We start from the raw sequence: 26,235 nt of genomic DNA, 5'->3' as shown, positions 1-26,235 counted from the left end.
GTGTGGTGGGAGAGATGGAGAGCAAGGTGGCATTTTTCAGATTTGGGCGTACAGATCACATTCAAGGACCTCACACTGTTTTTTTTTTTGCTGGCTGCGCGTCGTCTACTTTTCAGGGTAAATAAGCTTTAGGCTGAATGAAAGATGTACACTGCATTTGTTGCAATTGTGTGTTGTGTGATGCATGTTCATGTTAATTCCTGACTTTCAGACAGTGGGGGGAAGATGTATTGAGACCTTTTACCTAAAGTAATTCCACTGGCCAGTAAAAATGGAATTGTCAAAATGTTCATTCAAAATGTTACTTATGTCAAAGTATTTGCATCACAATATACTTAAACCAACAAAAGTATTTTAAAAAATACTCATCAAGCAGATTGGTCCATTTTGTAATATTGTCTATTATATTGTTGAATAATAGTTATTGATGTGTTCATATTGGACAAAATGTGATTATTTCATGTAATGCTGATTTCCCCTAGGAATTAGTATTTGTTTTTAGCCAAACCTCAAATGGAATAAAAATCGAATTACTCTACTATAGTGCAAAATATAATATGTATGCTTTATTCCAAACATTTTCATCATACATGTGAATTAAAATACATTGGCAAAGTAAGTTTAACTTAAACTGACTTGCTTACGTAAAACCAAATTATTATTGTATTTCAAAAAGATTAAACTTTTCTTGAGTACATTTATTGGAATGAATGAATGAATATTAGTGTTGACGATGTTTCATGTTTTTATCTGGGAGAATGGCCGAAACGTGACTAAATAAGAAGCATTGAACAACTGGTGATGGAAAGTAAATATCTTTATGTTTATGTGAGGTTTTGAATTACTTATTACTAATAATTTGTGTGTTACTTAATGCTGGTGTAAAAGCTTAACCAGGGACTCCACATTTATCAGCTGAGGACAATCTTGTGACAGCTGTCAGAGTGGTTTACCCCACACAGTAATATTTGCAAACAGGAAACTATACTCTCAGTTGCAGGTATGAGGATGACACACTGGTGCATGCTGGGCGTTACCATCCTACTTCTGGCGTGCGAGGTCGCCATCAGTCAGCTGTGCAAGTCCGTCATCACCTTGTTGGATGGTTTCCACACACTCTTCATCCTCTTGCAAATGGCTACTCGTCATCCTCTAACTGCCCCCTCCTCTTCGGACGCTGCCACCGATGCCACCAGTCCCACTCCTCTGCCACTCCATGATGGAGCCTCACCTTTTAACTCAAATCCACTCTGCCCCCCGACAGTCTCTCCTCCAGCTCTCATTTGCGGAGTGTCCTTCTTTAACAGCAGGATTCCAGCTGTGGGGAGTTTCATGTCCAGTCTCCTCCTGGCTTCACTGGGTATCTCCTACTTACTGCAAAGCTTAAAATTGTTCCTGATGCCAGCACCAGTACAGCTCCCCCTGCTGCTTGTGGTGGTGGGATCTTTCAGTCTGCTCCTTAAGATGCTGTGGCTGGGGCTGAACTGGGATAAGCTGCAGGAGGAGATGACTGGAGCCAGCCGACAGCCAGAAACCCACTGTCATGTTGAAGTGAACCACAGAGGTAACATTACCTACGGGCTGCACATGTCCCAATACACAAACAGGCAGTATATTGATGTGTGACACTTTCTAATAAGACATCTTCGTGAAAGGTTTATAAGTTCTAACTCATAGCTTTATTAATTAAATGGTTGGTGAATCAATTACTAATTTTAACGAAAAGAACATTTTTCAGTTGCCAGGCTGTTGCTGGTGTTTGTCCTCCTCCTGCAGGACACTTTACCTTTTTAGCTGTATAGTTTAGAGACCACGTCAGTTGCATGTCATCTGGGTCAAAATATTTAAGTAATACCTCATGACAGGCCGTGGTTGGGATGCTAGCCATAGATTCATATTTAAGAAACAGACATAGATAGATAGAGATGTCCATTGTCCCCCCTGCAAGTACAGTGACATTTTGGGTGCCGCAAGCCTGTACATGCATAATTAGACAAATTCATTTTTTAATGAAATTTTTAAAGTGCTGGATAAAAGTTATAAAAATACATGGAATTGATAGTAAAAAAAAACTCATGGTCTAAGAAAACACAGTGAGAATAGGATACAGTGGTTTTGATCCCAGTTTGTGATTTTCACAACTGGAATCTGTGACACTAGAGATCTGATCAGTCTAATCTAATGTGTGATGACCTGACTTTTTCACTATACCTGAGGATTTTAAAGTCTAACGTCTTGTTGGTCAGCATGACAACCAGAATTGAATCGCTGTGGATTGAACTAGCAGCCCAGAGTAAGTCAGTGTGAAAGTGTTTGCTTTGAAGGAGCGTCCGACTATCCAGCTGTAAGGAACATCAAACATTTTTTGTTTTGCATTCTCCCACAGCCTTAGCAGCAGAAGAAGCCAAAGGCCCGGCTGATGACGTTAGCCTGGTCCAATCCGCTGCAGATGACTCACTGCACAACGGGGCGCTTCTCTTCTGTAACCCAGGAGCCTCCAGCGTCCCTGACATTGACCCTCAAAGCCCACAACAACTGCCAGAAGTCTTTGCAGAACTGGAGGTTTGCAAGTGTGAGAGTCTTTCAAAAGACATCCCTGAGACGTCTAAAGACGAAACCAGCATGGGACATCTTGGTAAGAGTTCAGCTCCTTTTTCTGTCACCTCTCACACTTTGCAGATGCGTTATTAATTTCTTATTTACCTTAAATACATACTGGCAGAACAGGAGCTTTCCAATTTCAAGAACACATTTTCAGTCAAAATAAATAGGTCTACGTTATGTTTATTATCCCTTTCATGCATTAAATATGACTTATGAATTATGATCACCTCAGTCAGGTTAATCTGCTAATCTGGTCAAAATATTGTCTTTGTCACAAAAACTGTAAGTTACATTCCAATAACAGAAATAGTATGAATTGCAGTTGAAATATAGCCATAAAATGCATTATGTCCAATTTAGTGGACAGATGATTAATCCTAATTTCCTCCCAACACAAAATCAATATTTGGAAATTTTAACAATTGCATTACTCCTCAGACGTTATTTGGTATTACCCGATTTTTTCTTTACTTGCATGGGTTGTCTGTTATAGAAGGGTAAGCTAAATATCCCTGATATTCCCTAAAATTGTAAAAAGAAATGATCTGTTACTGCATTCTTCCATTTTAGACACTCAAAATGCATCTATAACCTTCCAAGTCTGCAAGTCCTCACATCCCTCTGCGAGCCCTGTTCCAAACAGCCAGCAGCCAGTTTGCCTGCAGTCGCTCCTCGTGGTCGCTCAGGGCCTTTTCACTTCACTTCTGGCTCTGTTCAATGGCCTGGTGATGCTGCGGGTCGACCCACAGTGCCTGCCTGGCTCTGAAGCCTGTGGCCTCCTGTTTTACCTGGACCCTGGTCTCTCCCTACTCGCTGTGCTTATGCTGATCGCCACAGCTACGCCACAGGTCGGCCTCTGTGTTCATGTCATGCCATTGACGTTAAATGATTTATGAAGCTCAGTTTCAAGATCAAGTCGATAGATTAACCCACCGATTATAAGCAACCTTGAAAGGATCAGCTGTAGAAAATGTGGTAATGCTTCAGATTGAAGCCCAGAAAATTACAAATAACGGTATGAATTAAATACTTATTGGATATGTATATCAAATTAGTCAGTATGTATCTTTAATAACTGAGTACTAATTATCGCAAAGTTCCAATATTATTATTAATGTCTAACAAAGGCAGGAAGTAACTGTGTTGATTTTTATTTGTATTGTCTTCTTTGTTTAGAATAGCGATATAATTTACAATCATTCAGGTCATTTTTATATTTTTCATGTGTTTGGTGGGGAACAAAACATTAGGCTCAGACTGGGAGCTGGGGTGTGCCTTTACAGCCATCATTGCAAGTAATCAATGATTAGAATCAGAATTGATGCTACAAGTATTGATACTACAAGTTTTTCAGGCGGTGTTTCTGTTTTTTAAAATGATGATTCAAAATAAAGTGCTCCGTTGTTCACACACCCCTGTCACGTAATTATAATATATCTACATTGAAGTCTGCTTATTCAATATGTGCTGGGTAGCACACAGAGTCTAAAAGTCCAAGGTTCTAAATTCATATTTCTCACCCAGTTGTTTTACTTATCTCGTTTAGTTGTAACAACAAGTGTCCAGGAAGTGATTAATCATGCTATTCATATTTACTGCAGGTGTATCCAGACTTATACTGTTTCCACTGTTTCACTGACACATGTCCCCTCCAGGTGCACAGGTATGGACTGCTGCTGCTACAGGCCACACCTCCACACATTTGTGTGTCTGATCTTGAACAAAGGATCGCAGGTGTCCCCGGAGTGGAGACTGTGCACGACCTCCACGTCTGGCAGTTAACCGAATCGTTCGTGGTGGCCTCTGTCCACGTTCGGTGCCATGCCAGGTTTCCGACTCACAGGTGATCTGGAAAGGTTTTTACAATGAATACATTGTTTAAGTTTTTATTTTAGGGGTTGCAAGAAAGGTTTAATCAAGTGCCACTGGTCTGGTTGTGGCTATGAAGACAGACAGATTGACTTCATAACACATCAACTACTTCTCACCTTTTTGCTATTTATCTGCCACACACCTTCATATTAATATGTTCATCATCAGACACAAGGCAAACAATACTCTCTGAGTGATGAACTTAATAAAACTCCTGTTCTTATTTACATTATATCCTTAGCCTGATTATTCATGCCTGAAAATTATTTCATGGTTTCTTTTGGAGTTATGTGGAGACAGTGTAGCCTATCAGCTACAAAAGGACAATGGCAATGTCTGTCTTTTGTGAAGTTGTAGACAAGACCAAAAGTATCATCATCGATCAGACCTTTATTATTTGTTCTCATTTGACCAGTGCGTTCCATCCTGTAGGTCTACAGTCGCTCACAGGGCTGACAAATACGGACAGATAATCATACTCACAGTCAAACCTGTCAGCATTGTTTTAGCTACTTGGGGAGTTTACTGACTGTTTATCATATACTGGTTAGATGGTTTGTTAATGCAGAATCTTTCACATTGTGAACACAGGTGTGCTGATCTGATGCTGGGCGTCACTAAGGTGCTGCAGAGTGTCGGAGTGAGATGCTGCACCGTGCAGCCAGAGTTTGCTCCATGTTCTGCAGGCATGTGCTGCCCTATCCTGAAAGAGGAGTGCAGGAGCACGCTGGCACCACCAGCTGGGAAAACAACGGAACAGCCCTACACCAAAGATTTTTAAGTATTAGCAAATTAAATTGTGTAAAAAAACTTAGGGTTGACCGAATTTTGGGTGTCTATGCCTTTACTATTTGAAAGGAACAAAACATTCTGAGACCCCTTTATCTGCCAATTTTTTAAATAGCAATGATTCTAAGATGTCATTATGTAACTGTTATGACTGGGTTTTTTCTTGATATTTTACAGTTTTTACCACGAACTAAAAAAAAACTAAACTATAGAAATAAGAAATAAAAGGAATCACAAATAAAACCCAAATGCGGATATTGATTTGTCTGGGCTCATATGGGCTGATTTTCATCGGTCAACTCCATCAGGCTCTATTTAAAATATATCTAATGTCACATTATTTGAGCCTGAAATGTTTGTAAACTCTCTCATGAATGCACTTAAATAAAATGAAGAATAATTCTAAAGTGTGTCATTTTCCTTTTAGAATAGCATTGAAACTGAAATGTCTCAGCAAAAAGAAAGTACAACAAATACATATGGATGAGTAATGTATTACTCTATGAGGCTGTAGTTACTAGTTATTTTACAAATCGAGATTGAAAATTTTACAGACCTTGTGATGTATTTTTAAACTTCACAATCGTATATAATATTCGAGCTAAAACGATGAGTTAGGTAATAATTTTAATTGCTGATTATTTGTTTAAGTACTTTTTTTCATACAGAAAAAAAGATTTCCCACTTCCATTGTGATGACGTTCATCGCCATTTAAACATTGGTTGCACCTCAAATACAGCTGTACATGCATGAGTAATGATAATCCAATGATATATTATATCAGTGAGTACTATCACTTGTGATACCTTGAATACGTTATCCAATTATGTCTAATACTTCTATTTAATAACATTTTCACATTTTTACTGTGTTGCTCGTAGTACTTTCACTTTAAAAGGATCTGCATACAGTACCTCCACCACTGACTGTCAATAACAACAACCTGGATGGTTCAACATTGACAATAACAGGCAGGAAGCCATTGTTACTGTCGTCAGTCACATCTGTGCCTTTCCTGAATGACGCAGGCTGACTCCACCCCTCTTTTCCACACAGCCAATCACAATGCGTCTGCTTAACATAATACAGCAGAGTCGCTAATGCCTGTGGCTCCACGTGTTTATTCGACAAAAAGATGGATTTAGAGTAAGAAACATACGGTTGGTGCGTGTCTGCACAACCTCTCTTTGATGAAACGAAACTAACCGTGGTCATCTTTACTGTCGACACCCTTACTGAGATGAGTGTTCAGGGTTCGTGCTTAATATAGGCCTGATGTCGCTCGTTATAAATGCCCGGATGAGCTTCGGTGGTCCGGTGTGCAGGCTTCAAACCTGTAGCTGCTTAGCGGCAGAGTGGTTCAATTCCACCTTTCGGGCGACGTAACATCCTTTATCCTTCTGTATGAATACCTCTATCAGCGACACATGTTACTATAGGCCCACTTCCTATCAAGCTTTATCCATACGCTTCACAATAAAAGTTCAAATCAATACATGACACGTTGTGCAGCTTTTTATAAATTTCATCAACATTCCCTTACAGTTTTGGCAGCCAGGGTGTGGGTGGAATTATGTCTGTTGTTTTAAAGATGTTGGGAATAGTATGGATGTAAATAGGTTTTCTGTTTCCTGTTTTTTTTTTTTTTTTAATCTTCGGTTTTAGAGATGAAAATGGGTATAAATGTATTCAGAGTTCATTTAAAAATAAACAATACATGAATAAATGAATGAAATAATTGCTAAAATAGAACACATATAATGTATGATTTCATGCCGCATATGATTGTCATAATTAAAACATATGATCATCTCATAAATCATCATACATGATCACAGGTTAAACTATCCAACATAGCTGATAAAGCAGGCCCCGCCTTTCTGAGCTTCATCACATACTGCATCGCCCCTTATGTAACATGATAATATAACGTCGTATAATGTTCATATTATTACAATACATTTCATTGCCAGCGATAATTTTTTTTGCATCAGCAAATTACTACTTTGAAAGGAATTTATGTTTGTTTGAGAGTAATTAAATAAAATGTAATAATTAAAATAAATGAAATTCCAAATGCTAAAAAAAAAAAAATACATCATCGACGTCCGACGTGCCCGGATGTGAAACAAAATTGACAACCATGTAAGCCAAACAGTTACGACAACCAGCAATGACGATTTCCGGTCTGCTATCCAATCAAGTCCCTCGTTGGTGTGGGCGGGCCCTTCATTTGTACCCGGAGGATTCGTGTGTCCTTGCTTGATAACGTGGATTAAAAACTCATTTTGTGTTTGTTGTCCGCCACAGTTTTCTTGTCACCGGGTAAGAAAAGACTTTTGGATTCATTTCCAGTCTTATATGAGAGTCGTAGAGACAATGTTCGGCCAAATAAGCCCAGTTACATCTGTGTTGTTTGCCTGTGCTAGTTAGCCCCTTGCTAACGAGAAGTGCTTTCAAAGTTACTCTCGTGACTTTCGAGATATTCGTTGATTAATAACACATTTTGTATCAAGCAATAACCAGCTAGAGACGAGTCATCTGCATCTCATCGTGTGTCTAAAGCTGCAGCTACAACACTAGAATATGTTCACTACGTGTTAGATTCCCTCACCTAATGAAATGTGTAACCTATCCCTCTTAAACTTGTCCAGATTTAAAAATCCAAGTGTAACGTTTTTTTCTTGTTTCTTTTGCTTGACCTGGTCTGATGTGATCTAGATAGTGACCAGGAATCTCATCTGACAAAGCATCTTAATATTAAAATCATAATTGATTGTTTAATGTATGAATTTTTATCAAGTATTGAAAGGATTTCCTGTTTCAGCTCTGGATTATTGTATACAAGTGGACAAATATGGAAGAATTATAATTTAAACTTTTAAAATGATATATTTTTTAAGTCGGGTCTAGAGCTAAGTTTTGATGTGCAGAAAACCTTCTCAGAATTTTTTATTTTAATATTTGCAGCCAGCGCCTGACTTGTATTTATGTGTTGACTGTTCATCTTCTCCTCACTGTGTGTTACAGGTTTTATTCTCACAGACGGTCGGTCATGCCTCTTCTTAAATACTCTCCCAAAGTCTGGGAAGCCCTGAAAATGAAGCAGGGCATTTATGCTCGTCTCCCAAAACACTACCTCAAGTCTCTCGAGCAGAAAGAGCCCACGCCTGTCCACTGGAGACCCCTGGGAGTACAGTACAGAGCCAACCCAGTCAGTGGACAGAAGGAACGGGTGCAGGACGTCCCAATCCCCATCTATTACCCTCCACAATCCCAGGACGGCTTGTGGGGTGGAGAGGGATGGATAAGTGGTTTCAGATACGCTTACAATGACAAAGTGAGCTTTCATGCCTTTTTTTGTCATAAATAATAGTAAACTGATCTTCTCAAAGTTGGTGGTATTGAACAACATTTGTTATTAAATATAATAATAATATAAGGCAGTTTTTCTAAGTATTAAAATAAATCATAAGCTGTTTAATCAATATTAAAAATAATGTTTTTTTCCAGCCTTGATTTTAAGTGTTAATAACAATAATCTCAAAATAACTGAACCACATTGTGATATTTGTTTCAATTTTAAACGCTAGTTTTAGTTCTATCAAAGAAAAAAAAACTAATTTATGTTGTCTATGATCGAAAAGAAAATGTGAGGGAAAAAAATCTCCTATGTCCTGCCCCCTAATTGAACCATTAAGATATTGTACAAGGTACAAAAACTTTTAACACTTGAGCCTTTTATGTGGGGATCAAGAGGACACACAATCACAGAAATCAAATGAGTGCATTGAAAAGTTTGTTTGCACACTTGCATACTTGCGCAATTTCAAAATATTGCAGAAAAAAGATATCATATTATGCTGTTTGGTAAAGTTCAAAGTGTTGTATTATAGTCCAGAAACCATTCTGATTCTCCATTATAGCCTATACTCAACAGTACACAAAGTTACAGATATTTGACACTAGTAGCTCTAGACATTAAACCGTCTCTCTTCATTGTCTCTTTCCATAGATGTCCACTCGTTTGAAGAAGACCTGGAAACCACAGCTGTTCAAAAGAGAGTTGTACAGTGAAATCCTTGAACACACTTTCACCATCACCGTCACAGCCCGCACTCTGGACCTCATTGATGCTGCCTTTGGCTTAGACTTTTACATTCTTCAAGTAAAGCAACAGTACCTCTATTAAAAAAAAGGGACATTTTCAAAAGGGCTTTTTATTTGACTCTATTGTTCAACTCTTTTTAGACATCGAAGGAAGACCTGAATTCAAAATTGGGAATGGACCTGAAGAGGGCAATGTTGCTTCGCCTGGCACGCAGAAACACAGAGCTTTACCCGGGTGACTCGGTCAAAAGAGAGAAGGTTTACAATAAATACAAGGTCAGTCAGATGTGTTTAAATCCACTGATTGATCATAAATGAAATAACAGTAATAACTAATCTTATGTTTTCCCAGTTAATGCACAGGAAGTTTAGCTGTAATTTTTTTTTAAACAATTGACATATTTATTATATTTCTGTCTGAGTAGCAGTTTGAAATCCCAGAGGAGGAAGCAGAGTGGTTGGGTCTGAATCTGGAGGAGGCTGTGGAGAAACAGAGGCAGCTTGAGCACAAGGTAACAAAGTCAAACACAACTGCCTTCCCATCCCTATATTTGGCAATGTCCCAGACTCCAGACACTTTACTATTCCTTTATTTGACCGTCCTTACTCCTCGATCAATGAGGTCCTTCTGGATGCCAACTTCAATCTCTTATCTCATAAAGTTCTTCTTTTTACGCTTAATTGCCGTTTTTATGAATGAGCACTTCCTGGCACGGGCCGGAAGCGTAGCCTTATATGGTATTTTTGGGGTGTTGATTATGCCAATTTGCTATCCTCGTGCACGCTCGCTCAAAATCGCACAGGTGGCATTCATCATGTACGCATGCAAATTACACAATTGTGAGGATAGAAGCGTTTGAGGAATCCAACTTTGAATGTTCTTGCACGTGGCCCGTTGTGGGTCCTGTATATTCTGATCCCATTTTGTTCTGATTCTTGTCCTCAAGGAGCCCGAGCCTCTTTTCAAGGCCTGTGTGGACCAGCTGGTGGAGGAGCTACGCCTTCAACAACTGTCAGAGCCGCACGTTATGGAGAAGAAGTGACAACTCTGAGCGGGACAAGATGCCGCATTTCAGACTGAAAAATTAAGTAGGTTGTACTGTCAAGCTTTCCTGATGGCGGTGGGATTTTGGGTTACCTGGTTCCTGCTTCCGAGTGCAGACCCTGGAGAACTCTGCAGTTTTAACTTGTAGGTGCATCTGAGAGCAACACAAAGGACCTGGTCATGTTGGACTAATGCTAATTTATTTTTTTAGTTCTCTTTTTTTCCCTTGCATTTAATATCCTTGCACAAGACATTCAGGAATTAGGGGAACAGCGTCAATCAGTGTAAATACTCCCGGACCAGCTGAGATAGAGACACTTGTTTGGGATATCTAAGAATCAAAAAGTAAATCAAATAAAAATCTAATGTAAAAATACAAGTAAAGAATGAGTTTTTGTGAATGGTATTATTCTTTAGTTTAAAGTTGGTGAGCTTCAGTCATCAGTGCCAAGTATGAGACATTGCTGGAATCACAAACTAGCAGACAAAGTAAGTGACTTACAAACTTAAAATGCAGATATCTGTGATAACCACCAGATGGACCCAAAGTGCTTAAAATGAACATTTCCATGAATCGATCCTCTTTGAGAGAAGAGGGAGATGATGAAGCCAGCTTTGTCTTTATTGAAATGAAGTTACAACTATAGAACTTTAAATTGATCAGTGCCAACCTCCAAACTGTAGCTGCTTGTGTTATATCTCCTGAATCTTTGAAACTGTTGTTTATTTCTCAGCATTTCCCTATTTAGAGATGACGAGTAGTACAACCATCAACCATCAGTCGGCCGTGATGAAGCAAAGATCCTCGTGATGTTTGAGTCCACGGATGTTGGAGGATAACAGAGGTTTATTAAGAAAAAAAAATGTATATGAACAGTTTCTCACCTGGTTTCACTTTCAGCACTTGTGGTCTGTTCTGTATCAGTTGTATGGGTGTTTTGTAACTGTGGTTACAACAACGTGCTATTCTGCTACGTTGGAGGATCCTCAGGTCTGGGGACTCCCGTGGGCGTTGTTATTTGCAACACACAAAAATGACACCTGTAAATAGACTCCTTATATGTATACAACCACAGGCTGGAATTACCCTTTCATACTGTGCACATGTTCAAAGTCAAACTGAAATGAAGACACCAACTGCCTTTTAGGCAGACAGATCACAAAGGAACATCTTGCTGATAGCCAAATGAGGCTTAAACATTCATGATTTTCAGGCCCATTTTTATATTTACAGGCCATGAAGATCAGTCAGTAATAAATCTGATTAGTGTGAAACTTTCATCCACATCTGTGACCAGGAGGGATAAAGTGGGAAGATCTTGACGGAAACTAGTTCTGACCTGCCTGCTGAGCTGCTTTCTTTTATTTCCCGTGCCTGTTTATCTTTACTCGTGGGAAATATTTATTTCGATAGGTGTCTCCTTTCTCCAATCTGTTTTTAAGTCCACCTTTGGCCAATATAAAGAGTCAGCGAGTTAAAGTATTGATCCCAGGATTTACTCATACCCGTGGAAACCTCATGCATAAAAAAAGACATCTTGGTTTTCAACCACACTATCTGCATAATTACACCACTTTGGTCCAGACTGAAATATTACTCAGATGCAGACATTCCTATTTCCCAGAGGATAAATCATAATGTCTATGGCGATCCTTTGGCCTTTCCTCAGGCACCACCATGAAGTTGACATTTGTTGTTTGGAGGAAAATATCTCAGCAAGTTCTTGGATGAATGGAAATTAAGCTCATCCAATACTTCGGTTAATTACCAAATAGATTCTGAATTAATTGGGCGTAATGTTTAGCATCAAAAATAAAATGTTGATGGTAAACATTACACCTTCTTCACCTTGGCATGGGGAAGTAGGTGTACAGTGCCAGCACCAGATCCTGGTAAACAGATGTGATCACCTCACAGAGGGTGTGACAAAGTTTCATGGAGAGCGGGTGTGACTTCATCTGATTGAAAGTTACACCACCCCTTCTCAGGGAAATAGAGGTTTTAAAAACCATAAGACCATACATGTGACTCATCCTGCGAGCTCAGTATTCCCCCGAGTGTCCACAAACCAACAGACACCTCCGCAAATCACCAAACTGAAGTTTGAACCAGACTGTGGTGGCTTCTTCCTACGGTCTGAAACTGATATTTTACTGTGTTGAGGAAAGAAATGTGACACAATCATAAACATATTTTTCAATAACCTGGGTCGATCTTCTCAAGTATGAGGATTTGCTGCTGTTTCGGATTAATGTAAACATGTATATGTGAGTCAAAGTAGTACCAAAGACTGGAAACAGCTAGCCTGGTTAGCTTAGCTTAGCATAAAATCTTAAAAGCAAAGACAAACAGCTATCCTGATTAGCATTGCATTGTTTAAAGGCTAGCAATCAATGGAGCCAAACAGCTAGCTTGGTTATCTTAGCATACACCATGTTACTGATCAGGAGCAGGTTCCTAAACATCCCTGAATATGTCTGCATACATATTTCACTGACAAAGAAGTTTTATTTTTGTCTCAGCTAAACTAACCAGCTGTTGTGTGCGTGTGTGTTTGGACAGAGGCCCAGTGTGGACTTTCCCACGGATAGGAAGCCCTCTGTGTTTAGATCAAGTCAACAGCGATGGGCAGAGCCAGGAAAGGTAACACCTGCTCAGGCAAACACTCCCACGAGCAGCACATGAAGCAACCACACAGATGGAAAACTGAGAAAAAGGAAATATATTAATTAAGGTCACCATTGTTGTGATAGGACGGTTGCCATTGTTTGTTTAGTGCTGAGTAATATGAATTAAATGTGATCACAAGCTCTAGAGCTGAAACAGTTATAGTCCACGAACTAAATAAAATGAATCATCCGCACTTTTGATTATTATTTAAGTAGATGATCAAGCAAAAATGCTAAATATTAACTATATTCCACTTCTTAAATGTGAGTATTTGCTACTTATAATAAAAATATATTGTTATAGACTAAGAAATGATGGACATCCTCAACATTAAAGTAATAGTCCTAGCTAAGTAAATCAATGTACCTAGTGGTGGAAGAAGTATTTAGAAGTTTTACTTAAGCAAAAATAGCAATACAACTGTATTACAACAAGTAATATTCAGAAGTTTTTTAATAGAAGTATTAAGTATTAGCATCAAAATATTTTTAAGTACCAAAAGTAAAAGTATTCAAAATGCAGAAAGGCATATTCCAGAATAATGTACATCTTCTTACATTGTTGGATTATAATTATTAATCTATTTATATGGCAGTACTGGTAGATGGGACTAATTTTTTTTGTGTGGCCTGTGAACTTCCCCCCTCAATAAAACCTTATCTTTATCATAATTTCCTTATAGTTCCTATTGTTATCTGAATTTGTGAGGTAACAGAAGTCATCAAAGAAATGTATAGAGGTAATTTTCAATATAGTGCTGCTAAATTCCCAATATGTCTCAATCGGTGAGAATTTCTAAACTGACGTAAAAAGTTTCCCAGGATATGTGGCCTTACAAAACCCTAGGTGACTCAGAAGATACCACACAAACAGAGGAGGGAAGGAGGAATTAGATTTTTTTTTTCTCAGCCTGGATTAGTGTTAAATGAGACGGGAAGTTTTTGGAGAATAAAAACCATTAATGATTTTGTGAGGTTAAGACGCTGTGAGTAACATACCAAGGTTTCCAGTAACCATAAACAAAGGATACTTTTCATCCTGAGCGTTTCTCTGCTGACACTTGAATGAGAAACGCATGAAACCACCTTCTACAACTTGCTGTTGCCAAGTTTCATTGTTTTTATATGTGAGTGTGCAGGTCAGGAATGTGTGTAGGCAGGTCACATTCAAACATGTTGTTAGCCCTTTTGTCTTTTCTCTCCGCCCTATTTTGTTTTGACGTCTTTGAAAGAGATCATCACAAAAGCAGAAGTCTGTTCCAGAGGAAGTAATGATGTGACAAAAATAACACATTGACATTTTATTTTTTTCTTTGAAATATTTACACTTCAGTGCTACAGCAAGGGAGCAGAGTTGGACACGTGACTGACAAAGTGCGAGTGGAAATTTGAAATAGCACATGAGTGAAACTGCAGAAGAAAAGGAACCAACACAGAGAGAACTATGAAAATGAGGACGGGTTTCGTCGAGTAAACTAAACAGATCAAACACAAACATTACACATTAACACATATTAATCTAAGGTTCTATTGTTCCCATGTTGAAGAGAGAAGTCTGTGAGTTCTCTTTTTTTAAGCTCCACTCTAACTGTGAGAATCACCTCCTTCTGATATTACAGTGTGTAATATTGAGGAGAACTCCTTAACCAAATTGAATATATTGTCCATTACTGCGTTCATATGTATATCACCTGCAAGAAAGAACCAATTTTTTTGGGTAAATTATAGTTACATAGGTGGACCTGACTTCCACATGCCACCATGTTTGCCCCCTCATGTTAAACACGGTTGCCTGAAACGGACAAGTCACTCCGGCATATGTGTTGAATTGTCATTGCATCTTCAGTGTGTCTGTGTCGGTCGACAGTGCAGGCTAACAAGTTTGAGAAGTGGCGGATAATACTTATTATTAATTAGAAAAGAAGGTAGGAGGGCATGAATCCTCGTCACAAAGGTAGAAAGAATGGGAAGCAGAACGAATTCATGACTGGCAACGACAGAAAAGGACAACACTCAACGTTGTTGTAGAACACAAAATCGTGGCAAGTAGTTTGGTCTCTTTTGGGGAATGTCTCTGGTTCTGAGCGCTCGGGACCAGTGACTTCACCACCAGATGCCACCAAATGTTACACACTGTAGCTTTAAGCATTAAAATCAATAGCAGCAGCATTTTTGGACAAAAATTTTGGAATGTTGACCTGCTCTTGATCACTAAAGCCTTGACCAGCGAGGCTTTCAGGGACCGATAAAGATAGAGGGTTAAGTTCATTTTAATTATTGCGCATTAAAAGGGGCTGCTAGCCAGATGTTTTTACCTTTGGACAGAGCCAGGCTAGCTGTTTTACTCTGCCTTCACATTAAGCTCGGCTTTAAGTTAAACGCTTCCCTTGTGAGGAAAGAGAATTTTCTCCCAAAATGTCAAACTACTCCTTTAACAAAGGCAGAGTATGGTAATGGTGCTGCATGGTGCCGACTATCCCTCTCCCTCATAGCGCCTCTTCTTTCTTCACCTGAAGCACATTGGACAGGCTGTCCTGTGGCTCCAACTGCAGAGTCTGGTTCTCGTTGACCAGCATGTTGAACTGCAAGTCGCTGTACTGAGAGAAGTCCTGAGTGTACGAGCCAAAGTTCTGGTTAAAGTTCACATCCATGTTGGCAAATGTGGAGTTGCCATCGGGCTCCTCCTCAAAGTCACAGGACATGTCGATGTTGGGGTTGGAAAACATCTCCCATACGGCAGGTATTTCTAGCAATTGATTCAGGAGGTTTGTGTCATCGGTGCGGTTGTTCGAGTCCTGGGGCGCATTATAACACACTTCCCCCATAGCGGAGGCCACAGGCTGGGAAGCACACAGCCTCTTGTCTGAAGCCAACAAGGTCGGAGGCTGTGGGAAGTGCAAGGGCGGCTCTGCTGCAGGTGCACACTCTGCTGCAGGAGAAGAAACAGATTGTGTTACTGAGACAATAAATACCTGTGAGAACACGAAGAAAGGTCAGTAATAGGTGAAGAGACGGTTTGAATCTTGATATTGTTTCAATTTTGCCCCACAAAAAACGTAATTATTCAAACATCTTTCTGCGTCGCTTAGAAGTTTTGGCAATTCTGCTGCTGGCGTGAGAACAAAATGTGTGTGTGGCAACGAAACCCACTTAACATGCAAGATTGTAACACACATACAGTTGACAGCTCATTAGGTGCACTCATCTAAAACAGTCCAACACAACAGTCCTGTAACAAATCATAAAGGTTTAGTACTGCAGAAATTGTTGAAGGAAGCTGTTGGTGCAGTTGTGCTGCTGTTTAATTTTATTGCATTATATTGACAGTAATATTTGGTCTTCACTTATATCAATGAAGCTAAAAAAGCTAAATAACAAGAACAACAATACAGCAATATAATTCAACAGCTCCACAAACATCCCTCGAGGTCAGAATACATTTGCTCAGTAGAATTAAAAAACAACGCTAACACTATAACCAAGAAGGGAGGATTAATTGCAGGAATGTTGCATTGCTTCGACATGCTTCGACATACCAGGACAATTAAACATGAAAATATCAAAATAGGAAGACGGAAAAGAAAGGTCCAAGCCTTACCTGTTAAACAAGTCTTCTCTCTGAAACTGATGTCCGACTTAATTCTAGTCTTCCGCTTCACCTCATACGGATCTGAAATGGAAGCAGATTCTTAAATTATCCACATTGATTTAAAATGAGTAAGAGCGTAAAATGACCCCAAAGAGCTCATTGTCAGTGTCATACAGTCTGGACTGACCTAGGTTGTGTGGCAGGTACGTGAAGGCCACTGATTCGCTCTCCATCTTGTCTGAGATGCGACGCAGCGCCACGTTGACCTCGACCTCCTCCGTGAGGTTCTGGTCCTGGTAGGGTGGAGTCTTGAAGACGATGGCGATCTGCCGGTGCACGTCCGTCTGGGCAAACTCCCCATTCGCCTTCCACGACCCTCGCCTGAATATGATCTCTATGTCATCTGTGGATCAATGGCCCCGGGTACACACATGTTCATTTAATTATCACCAATGCTGACTATATCTAACATATACTGTATTTCAGGGTATCTATTTTAGGGTAAAAACCCTAAAATGACCAGTGCTATTGTTCCAGACCTCCGACCCCACACCACGTAAATAATTATATTGTTAGTGAATCCATCAATCTGTCCAGCAGATGTTTTCTAGTCTCGGGTCAGAGGTTGTTTAATGTACTCCCTCTGTCCCTCTTTCTCCTTGAACAGACACAAATAAAAACTCCAAAGGCAGAAAGTTTTTCCTCTCACCTTTCTGCACTTTGTCACACAACATGTAGATCTCTGTCTTGCCCATGCAGGTGCCTCTGCACTGGTTCAAACAGGTGATCTTCAGCTGTGAAGTAGTCGTGGCCTCTGTGGGAAAAGAAAAACATGCAGTAATGCATGAGAAACATTTTTGTACCGTTGGTTATATACCGTGGCCAAGAGTCGTGTGTTTGGCGATGTCTTACTCTTGTCATAAATTGTGTTGGACACCACTGGGTTGAGACTGTCCTTTGTGCCGTCCTCCCACTCGAGCTCACACTGGAAACATAGACGCACAGCATTCATGTCCAGGTCTTCAATTCCCTTTGTGTGACCAGCTGGGGGATGACGAGATGCACAAACAAATTTGATACGAGGAATCACAGTGAACAAGTCTGTGTGCATGTGTGTGTGTGTGTGTGTGTGTGTGTGTGTGTGTGTAAGAGAGAGAGAGAGAGTAAGCAATCCAACTCACTTTGAAAGGGGTCGATATTTTGGCTTCTCCTTTTCTGGAGTGAAAAGTCGAGTTCTTTCCTCCTCACACACTGGATACCAAGGTTGGCAAAGCTGCGAGGTAAAACGTGTTGCAAAATAAAAAAAAATTGTGAAACACAAAAGCTTAAGCGACATGAAGATATTAAAGTTTGAAGTTATTTAAGAGAAATGAATGATAGACGGATGTTCACCTGTGACACCGGTTGCTGTGAGGGTTGAACGTGACCACACAGATCCCTGAACCGGTAGGGCAGTCTTTACCCACAAGGCAGTGGGGGTGGGGCCGGTGTGGGAGGTCTTTGGTCACCAAGGAAACGGTGACTGTGACCCTCTTTATGTATTCAATGGGACCCTGGATCTGAAAGAGGGAAAAGACAAGAAAATAAAAGAAGCCCAAGAAACATCCTGTTTCTACCTGACATTATGGCAAATCAATGTAAGTTTGAGAATCACTACGCAATGTTGAGACGCATCTTCGCTTTAGGTATGTTCAAATCTAACCTGTTACATATGGACAAAGAAGATATGCCTGTAATCTCACATCACAAATAATACATCACATGCTAAGTGTTGCAACATGGTGAAAATAGGGATAATGATCAAACACAGAAAAGGAGGAGAGTCGCTAAATTCAGAAAGGCGAGAAACTTCAATATGTTGAATTTTAAAATATGCAGCAGATGTTCCTGAGAAGGACGAGAGACAGGATTGAAATGCCTTTCATTCAAGAGTAGGGCTGTATATAACAGTTATATTCACTGTTAACTAACCTGCTGATTATTCTCTTTTATTTAAAAAAAAAAACCCATCACAAATTCCCGGCCAAAAGTGGGAAACCCAAAGATATATCATTTAAGATCACATTTGTCAAAGTAAAGCCGAACATTCTCACATTTTGGCATTTGACTGTCTGTAATTGTAAATATTAAATGTTAAGACTTTTAGGTCGCCCCCCTTTCCTGTGCATAGTTATCACTTACCCTGGATTTCTTTCAAATCTGAACATCAGTGAATGTGGTACCAATTTTATCAAGTAGAATAAAACGTGGAAAAGAGGCACGCCAAAAGAAATTCAACCCACCAAATCACTCTGTATATTTGTCTCAAGTAACTCAATATTATGTATTCAGATACACAAATAGCACTAATGCTGCTAATGTCTTCCGTATTGACTGATGTTGTCTTAAGAACCAAGTAAATGTGTAGGAGTGTTTGTTCGTATGCAGGCAGGTTGTAAACCGCCCATCACATTGACCACACTTTGGGTTTGTGGGGACTTTCTAATAGACTCCAACAGCCCACATCCCTCCAGCTCCACCCATCAACACCGTCTGCACAGGGGTTTAAGTGTACACACGAAAGAAAATCAAGTGTGGGTAAAAACCTGCCAGCCTCCGAGAGCTGGTAAATCCCTTCAAGGTAAGAAACAAAAAACTAATTTAACTCAACATAAAGAGAGATCGACTTGATGAGGAGCGTACCTCTATCGCAGGCTGAGTCTTGTTGGTGTCAGTGCTGGTCACCCCCAGGATGCTGCCGGCGGAGCGTCCTTCACATTCATACCGAAACCTCATGCCTCTGTCCTTGGGCTCCTCCTTTACAACCAGCCTGGGCTTCACTAGAATCCGCTCCAGCAGCTCAGTGTCGCCCCGGGTCTTGGAGGAAACACCTTGACCAGGGCGAGAGGATATGGCTGGAGAGGTGGTCGCCTGGGAAGGACGAGCCGACGCCATCTCGCTGGTGTTGTTGGGCCGCAGCAGGGACGGAAGGAAGGTGCAGGTGGGCTGTGGAAACAAAAAGAACAGCGCAGCACCATTAGACACAGTCCCACTGAGCCCCATGTTCTGCAGTGGACACGTGTTCAAGACAGCAGCATAAACAGATACCAAGGGTTAAGGCTAGGAACAGAAACAGATCAGAAGAGTCATGATGTACGAGTTGTTTTAATCTAAAACGATAATTCAATTAATCTAACAGAAAAATTGTTTTATTGATAATTTATACATTTCTTTTGTCATACTGAAAGTAGGGGAAAAAGCCAATATATGGCGGGTCTTTTTTGGAGTTTTTGTCAAACAATATTTAAAAATATTTAAAGATATCACCTCATGTTAGGCAAATTCTTTGACAATTTTCACATATTTAATTGGCATAGAAAACAAAGACAAAGAATAGCCGATGATTAAAAAAAAAGATCATCATCAGTACCAGCTCTAGAGCACTTAGCAGTTTGACCAAAGAGACGTGTCCTCTAAACATCTTTGAGGATCAGAGATAATAAAAATAGCCAAGATTTCATGAACTTTCTTCTTTGCTCTCCCATTAATCATGTCACCTCGACCCCTAGGTTGGGAAGCACTGCGTTGAACTACGAAAATGCATGTGATGAAGTGAAGTACTTCTGAGTAGGTCCAACAGGCTTCCCCACAGCATTTCAGATAAAGAAATGTTCTGTCTCAGGAGCGTTTTTAAAGTATATGACAGAGAAGCAGACGTCTGCCGCCGTTACAGCAGATGACAGTGTCGGTGAAGCTTTCTGCGGAGAATAACGAGCAAAACTGACTCACTTCATGTTTTTCCTCCATACATGTGCTTTGTATCAGTGCCTAGAGTTAACCACGTGCTCTTAGACTTTTCCGTTACACCACAGGCTTTTACACTCCCACACAAACTCAACGTTTAATTTCTCTCTCTTTCTCTGTGCTTCTTTTACTTTCTCTATCTGCGACTCTCTCCCCATCACCGATCACATACAGTATTTCCCCTAAGGCTTCTGGAGGCCTTTAAGTAAAACAAAGCCCAAGTTTTACACAAACCAAATTTTCACAAAACACACCAAGGTTCTAGTCTATGCTACCGTCGGTTTAACAAATGAGGACTGATCAAACCTGCAGGGAACAAAGAAGTAAAGAAGTTGACTCCTTTCGCACCGGTGTAGCAGTTAAACCAGGCCGAGGACTCATTAAACCGTTGCTGCAGAAATCTGGACGCTGCCTCTGCGCGAGATCATATTTCACAGTTTCCTGTCGAGCCACAGATGTTCGCTGTTTGGTTAGCGTGTCAATCTAGGCATACCTGTTTGCCTTAAAACACACAAGCTAAACATAAGCCTGGCACACTGAGCCAGTGAACAGGAAATAAGGAGTCCACTAGACCTGACATAGACCAACCAATAAGAAGACGCAGAGTGGTGCGAAGAATGCAACCTCTAACCCCCAGTGGGTTTGGCAAGTAAACAGTAAGGACGGCAAACTGAAAGTAGGAGTCAGATTACAGTTCTTCCAAGTCGTCCCAGCCACTCCTCCTCCCTCTTCTCCGCTCTCGGCCTCCTCCCACAGAACAGCACGCTCGTCTGTGAAATCATGTTCTAAAAAACTCTCCCCCAAAACATATCAAACACTCGTGCACAGATCATTTACCAATAAAGAGCTAAAGCTGTTTTCTGGTGCCCTACATTGCATGTATTTGTACCCGTCAGTGCAGGTGTCAATACTGTCTTATCAGATCCCAGCACTGATAAAAACCACGTGCTTTATAGTCAGAGCCCGACCTGCCTGGCAGCGTAAACACTGCTCTGTATGCCAACAAAAGAAACAAGCATCTGAAGGCTACACATGCACCACCCTGCAGTTTGTTCCACCAATATTCAACCCTTTAAAAAATGTACTGAAGAAAAAGAGAGGAAACCCAACAGAAGCTTCCTGTTTTCGATGCAATATTAATTATTGCTTTTTTAGTAGTAAGTTGAAGGGAATGGATAAAATAAGTGAAGGAAATACACTGATATGTGGATCATGTGCACCTGCACAGGTTGTTTCCTTGACAGCGAAAGATGTGTGTAATCCAGTACTGAAACTCATGATTACTTTCATAATCAATTAAACTGCAGATTATTGTTGGGATTGATCCCCAAGTCCATAAACAGTCAAAAAATCTTAAGAGATGCTAATTACCAGTTCCCAAAGGCCAATGGCTGCTTTGTCCAACCACCAGTCCAAAGACTAAGATATTCAATTAACAATAGTATTTTAAGAAGCAGCAAATCTGGAACCAGATAATCAATGTATCAGATGTGTTGCCTACAAATCTGATCAACTTTGAATCAACTGTCTGTTTAGGAAGGGTCAGAAACAAAAATTTAAAATGGCCCCTGCATTCAGTCTTAAGCTTAAACCAAAAATATAATAGATTAATTTACAATAATATTTTAGAAAAGGAACTATTGTGTATGACTAACATGATTTCTGCAGGGTTCACCAGGTTTAAAAAATATAAAAACACTTAGTAGGATCTGGTTTAATACCTTTAATATAATCAGTAACAACCAGCAGGGATGAAAAGGTCAGAAAGTGCATGAAGTCACTGATATTTTGCCTCTATCTCCGAGCTGTATGTAAAAATAAGTATCACACGACCTGAAAAAGCAGCAAGAAACTGGATGGATAAATGAATGGTTCTGGATTTCACAAGGTCACGGTTGTGCAACAATAATTTGTTCCACACCAGTTGTTTGGTAAAAATAAAAGTACTTTCCGAGACCTGCAGATACTCTGCTTTAAACTGTGTCATGTGTTTGCCCACGCTGGCCACTTCTTTCAACACACCACTCACACCTGTTGCCAGCGATCAGGAAACCAACGACAACAACACAAATGACAACAGTGGCACAAAAAATGCACAACACTCTTACGAGCACACCCAGGGATGAATCTGAACCCACTTACCGGGTGTGCAGTGCTTCTCGCTACCAGCACCGGCTGCGACGACAGCGACGGGCCCTGTCGGTGCATCCTGACGTGCTGGCTGCGTGGCAGCTGAGAGAGGAGGTCGGCGGGAGGGGGACACGGCCTCGGGAGGGCGACAACTGGCTGCTCACCGTCCTGTGTGATGATTTCCTCAATGAGCTCTGCAGAAGAAGAAAAAATGATTGTTGACAAACAAGAACAAAACTTGAGAAACTTCCCTAGAAATGACCATGTTGATTGGTGTAAAGGACTGTTTCTCCACTTGGCTCAACTTGTTGTGGTGAGTTCATCCAGATGAATTTCCATCACAGACACTTCCCCATTTACCCCAGTGAGCATTTATTTCTGTTGCAATTATCACTAGAAAGTTGATTCTTCATTTACTCGGAACTGTTTGTTTGTTTGTTTGTAGACACATTTTGAATGTTTAGCCTCTGAATTAAATGCTAAATGTTGTATTAGCTTAGCAGTTAGAAACTACTGATCATTCTCTATTTTACCCACAATTATTACCAAATGATATGGTTCTTTCTAGGAAACTTCTAAGGAGATTATTTGGAAATAGACTGGGATGTGTGGACCTGCAAAATAAACCGTTATCAAATAAAAAAACTAAAACCCAGAACAAAGTGGTGTTTTCTGCCTGTAGATTAATGGGATCATGTCAAACTGTGACTTAATTTGAAACTCAGGGGTGGAAGATCCTTTGCTAAATTTAAAGTTCCAATGCTATATTACACAAAGTATTGCCAGCAAAATGCAGTTAAAGTATCTAAGTGAAAATACTTGTTCTGAAGTTTTAACGATCTTATTCATTGTAGTTTAGTCCGGTGGTTCCCAAGTTAGGGGTCAGGCCCCAGATAAATCTGAGGGGTCCTGAAATTATCAGAGGAGGAGGAAAGAAGAAAAAAGCCCTGTTCTAAAAAAACACACACACATTTGTATATGTTCTCCAATCTTTGAATTTGTTGTGACATTTTCTTACGTTTTTTTAAAAATGTATCCATCTTAAATTGATTTTGTTCCTTTCGAAACATAGTGGAGTAGAAGCGTAAAGTGGCATGACATGGAAACGCTCAGGTACAATTTAATTTACAGGGGTGTTTCAGTGTGCATTGTGGGCCCCACACATAAGGGACCAGGGGGGCCCTACATTAAACCAGGGGGCTCAATAGGGGGTTCTATCCAAGAGCTGATCGTAGAATTTAAACAGATTTTCAAAAATTGTTATTACTGTCGACTAACATAATCGCTCATTCTTGACCACTTCCCCCACCACTGTTGAATCCACCAATGAAAGTTAACATGAAAAAAACTAAACAAACAGAGGGCAGGTCTTGTTGTCATGGTTACCTTGCAGTCTGATTTGTGACCTTGTGGTTCAGGTGTGATTGACACTTGCAAACCAAAGTGAATACTTGTGAATATTTGCTGTTATTTTCATACTCGAATCGGCACTAGATTAATAATGTGTTAAGACAATTAACCAATTCATAAAAATGTGAAATGAATAAATAAGTTGGTTTCAGTTTTAAATGAATTAATGTTTAATAAAGCTTCGATTTCTAAAAAGATCTTTAGTCTTTGTTTATTGATTGGTTGTCTGAAGTGGTTAGCTCGTGTGAAACGTCCCAATAGGCTACGAGATGAGGAAGCAGAAGTGTTCATGACCATTCACTCGTTCCTTCTGCACAAGGTCATGTCAGGTCACAGTGATCGCTCACATGCGTGACTCTGTTTCGAGCATAGACGTAAAACAACAACACAAGTCAGAGGCCACACTCACCGAAGTCTGACAGTCCTCGCTCTGCAGGAGAGAAGAGAGAAAGACTATGTGTCAGTGAACACTTGTGGGAGTGTTGGAACTGTTGTGAGGGCTGACTTCCCGGGCATGGGTGTTGGCTCCTCGGCTCTTACAAATCACATGTCTGAGGATGACGTCAGCGCTCTCTCTCTCTCTCTCTCTCTCTCTCTCTTATTCACGCGCACACGCACACGCACGCGCATTAAAAGACAAAAGTTAACACCTACCAGAGGTCCCACTGAAGATGTCCATGTCTTTCATCGCATGTAATCGGTCCGTTGAACACCATGAACTCTGCCGCCCGGTCCTTCTGTCGGGACTCGGTCCCCGGGTCAAACCTCCTGTTCGCTGTCAGTCGCCTCGCCTCTGGCGCGGACTCGTCAGACGAGACACCGGCTCCGAGTGATCGTGCCGACCCGCATAACAGGTGTCCCACTAACGTGAAAACATGTCCTGAGCGATGTCTGATGTGCGCTCCTGCTTTACTTTAATAATACCGTGTGTCCTCGGCTGTGATTGGCTGGTTCGGGGAGTGGAAATCCCCTCGGCGTCGCGTCGCGTCACATCACTATCCCACACGGGAACCCCCCCTCCGGGACAGAAAGTGCCGGACTACAGCCGCGCAAACTCAAGGCGGCGGTTTTCTCATTTGAATATTCAATATATATTCAACTCAAATGTGACAACCATAGACTGTATATAAAGACACCGTGACCCCTGAAATTGTTCCATTAGTTCACCCGCACGACTCAGTGCTCTTTCTTTCTTTCTTTTTTTAACTCCACTGCACTGAATATGCAAAGCAATTTACATTTATTTGAATGAGCCTCGGGATCAACTCGTGAACCTCATACCAGAGCCCCAGGAGAACCGATAGATTCCTCCTGGGAGCTTCACGCCAGTGTCCATTTGCGACTCATGTTACCGTCAAACTGAGGAAGAAAGTGGAAATTCCTGAATGTATAATTGGTCAGTGACGATCCTGCACCAAATAACCTCCGTACGTTTAGTAACTGCCTCTGTAAAAAAACATTGGTTGAAAACCCTTCAGAGCTTGTTGAAGAGCAGCAGTGACACCTGGTGGTCATAGGGAGAACGGACCAATTTAGAGGAAACGAAAACCGAAAGTTGAGGCGTTTAGAGGAAGTAGTACAACTACAAATATCCTAACATATTTGTAGGTTATGGTAGGTTTTACAGATGAGAAAGGAACAACTGTGACACTAGTTGATTCTGCAATTTCTACTTTTAGCAAGGCACAAGGACAGTCCCGGGGGCCAGAGTCGTCCCCGGGGGCCCCTGGACCAGAGTCGGTGTTTGAAGTGACTGTTCATATTAGCAATAAAGTCTTTCGGACACAAAGTCTAAGAAAATTTGATACAAAATGACACCATGCATCAAAAAGCAACTGGAAAAAGATTCAAAAACACTACAAAGACAAAAAGTGATGAGAGCCAAAATAACCAGAGAATTAAAAAAAAACACTGCTAAACACTGTTTTGTATATTGCTCTATGTACGATCGGTGGCTCAAAAACAGACCTGGCATCAGCCTGATGATGGAAGTTTCAGTGCATCTCTGTAGATAGGAGGAAATTTCTATCCTCAACATCTGCACCCCACCACCTGGTAGATGCTTCAGTTGTGAAGGTGAAATCTAACATTTTAATGTGCCCTCATGTCACTCAACGCCTTCAGCCCGATGACCAGACTAACTTAAGGTTATTTTACGTTACGTAGAACAAATATAACATCTGCTTTCTGAGAAAGGTTAGTTGATTAATTACACTACACACACATCTGGTA

General features: G+C 40.5%; 3 protein-coding genes and 1 non-coding gene across 9 annotated transcripts; 3 read left to right on the top strand and 1 right to left on the bottom strand.

Annotated features, from left to right (window-relative positions):
* On the top strand, positions 1–5,672 carry LOC118299314 (zinc transporter 1). The gene is made up of 6 exons (XM_035622917.2): positions 1–117; positions 995–1,564; positions 2,387–2,635; positions 3,175–3,452; positions 4,260–4,447; positions 5,068–5,672. The coding sequence occupies exons 1-6, from the start codon at positions 15–17 to the stop codon at positions 5,255–5,257; spliced, it is 1,578 nt and encodes a 525-aa protein (XP_035478810.2). The 5' UTR covers positions 1–14; the 3' UTR covers positions 5,258–5,672.
* Positions 5,673–6,559: 887 nt separating this feature from the next.
* On the top strand, positions 6,560–6,646 carry trnastop-uca. The gene has a single exon. It is a non-coding gene; the product is annotated as a tRNA-Sec (tRNA).
* Positions 6,647–7,456: 810 nt separating this feature from the next.
* Positions 7,457–13,312, top strand: mrpl28 (mitochondrial ribosomal protein L28). Of its 2 annotated transcripts, XM_035623912.2 has the most exons (7): positions 7,457–7,591; positions 8,297–8,606; positions 9,282–9,434; positions 9,518–9,652; positions 9,802–9,888; positions 10,324–10,465; positions 12,985–13,312. In XM_035623912.2, exons 2-6 carry the CDS (start codon positions 8,322–8,324, stop codon positions 10,417–10,419), a joined length of 756 nt encoding a protein of 251 aa, XP_035479805.1. In that variant the 5' UTR covers positions 7,457–7,591; positions 8,297–8,321; the 3' UTR covers positions 10,420–10,465; positions 12,985–13,312. The 2 variants fall into 2 exon arrangements, with proteins under 2 accessions (XP_035479805.1, XP_035479803.1); XM_035623910.2 differs by lacking the exon at positions 12,985–13,312 and having other exon boundaries at positions 10,324–10,800.
* Positions 13,313–14,379: 1,067 nt separating this feature from the next.
* On the bottom strand, positions 14,380–24,947 carry relb (v-rel avian reticuloendotheliosis viral oncogene homolog B). 5 transcript variants are annotated; one of them, XM_035623906.2, is made up of 11 exons: positions 24,658–24,947; positions 24,413–24,433; positions 22,606–22,787; positions 19,363–19,665; positions 18,073–18,239; positions 17,862–17,953; positions 17,593–17,724; positions 17,390–17,494; positions 16,868–17,083; positions 16,690–16,761; positions 14,380–16,017 (listed from the first exon to the last, which is right to left on the bottom strand). In XM_035623906.2, the coding sequence occupies exons 1-11, from the start codon at positions 24,689–24,691 to the stop codon at positions 15,578–15,580; spliced, it is 1,764 nt and encodes a 587-aa protein (XP_035479799.1). In that variant the 5' UTR covers positions 24,692–24,947; the 3' UTR covers positions 14,380–15,577. The 5 variants fall into 5 exon arrangements, with proteins under 5 accessions (XP_035479799.1, XP_035479798.1, XP_035479800.1 ...); XM_035623905.2 differs by having other exon boundaries at positions 14,380–16,020; positions 24,658–24,945; XM_035623907.2 differs by lacking the exon at positions 24,413–24,433 and having other exon boundaries at positions 14,380–16,020; positions 24,658–24,946.
* Between the last annotated feature and the right edge of the window lie 1,288 nt (positions 24,948–26,235).

This window comes from Scophthalmus maximus, chromosome 11 (genome assembly GCF_022379125.1).
Source record: "Scophthalmus maximus strain ysfricsl-2021 chromosome 11, ASM2237912v1, whole genome shotgun sequence".
Classification (NCBI taxonomy): Eukaryota; Metazoa; Chordata; class Actinopteri; order Pleuronectiformes; family Scophthalmidae; genus Scophthalmus; species Scophthalmus maximus.
The sequence above is the reverse complement of the archived record's forward strand: the minus strand, read 5'-3'. Positions and strand labels throughout refer to the sequence as shown.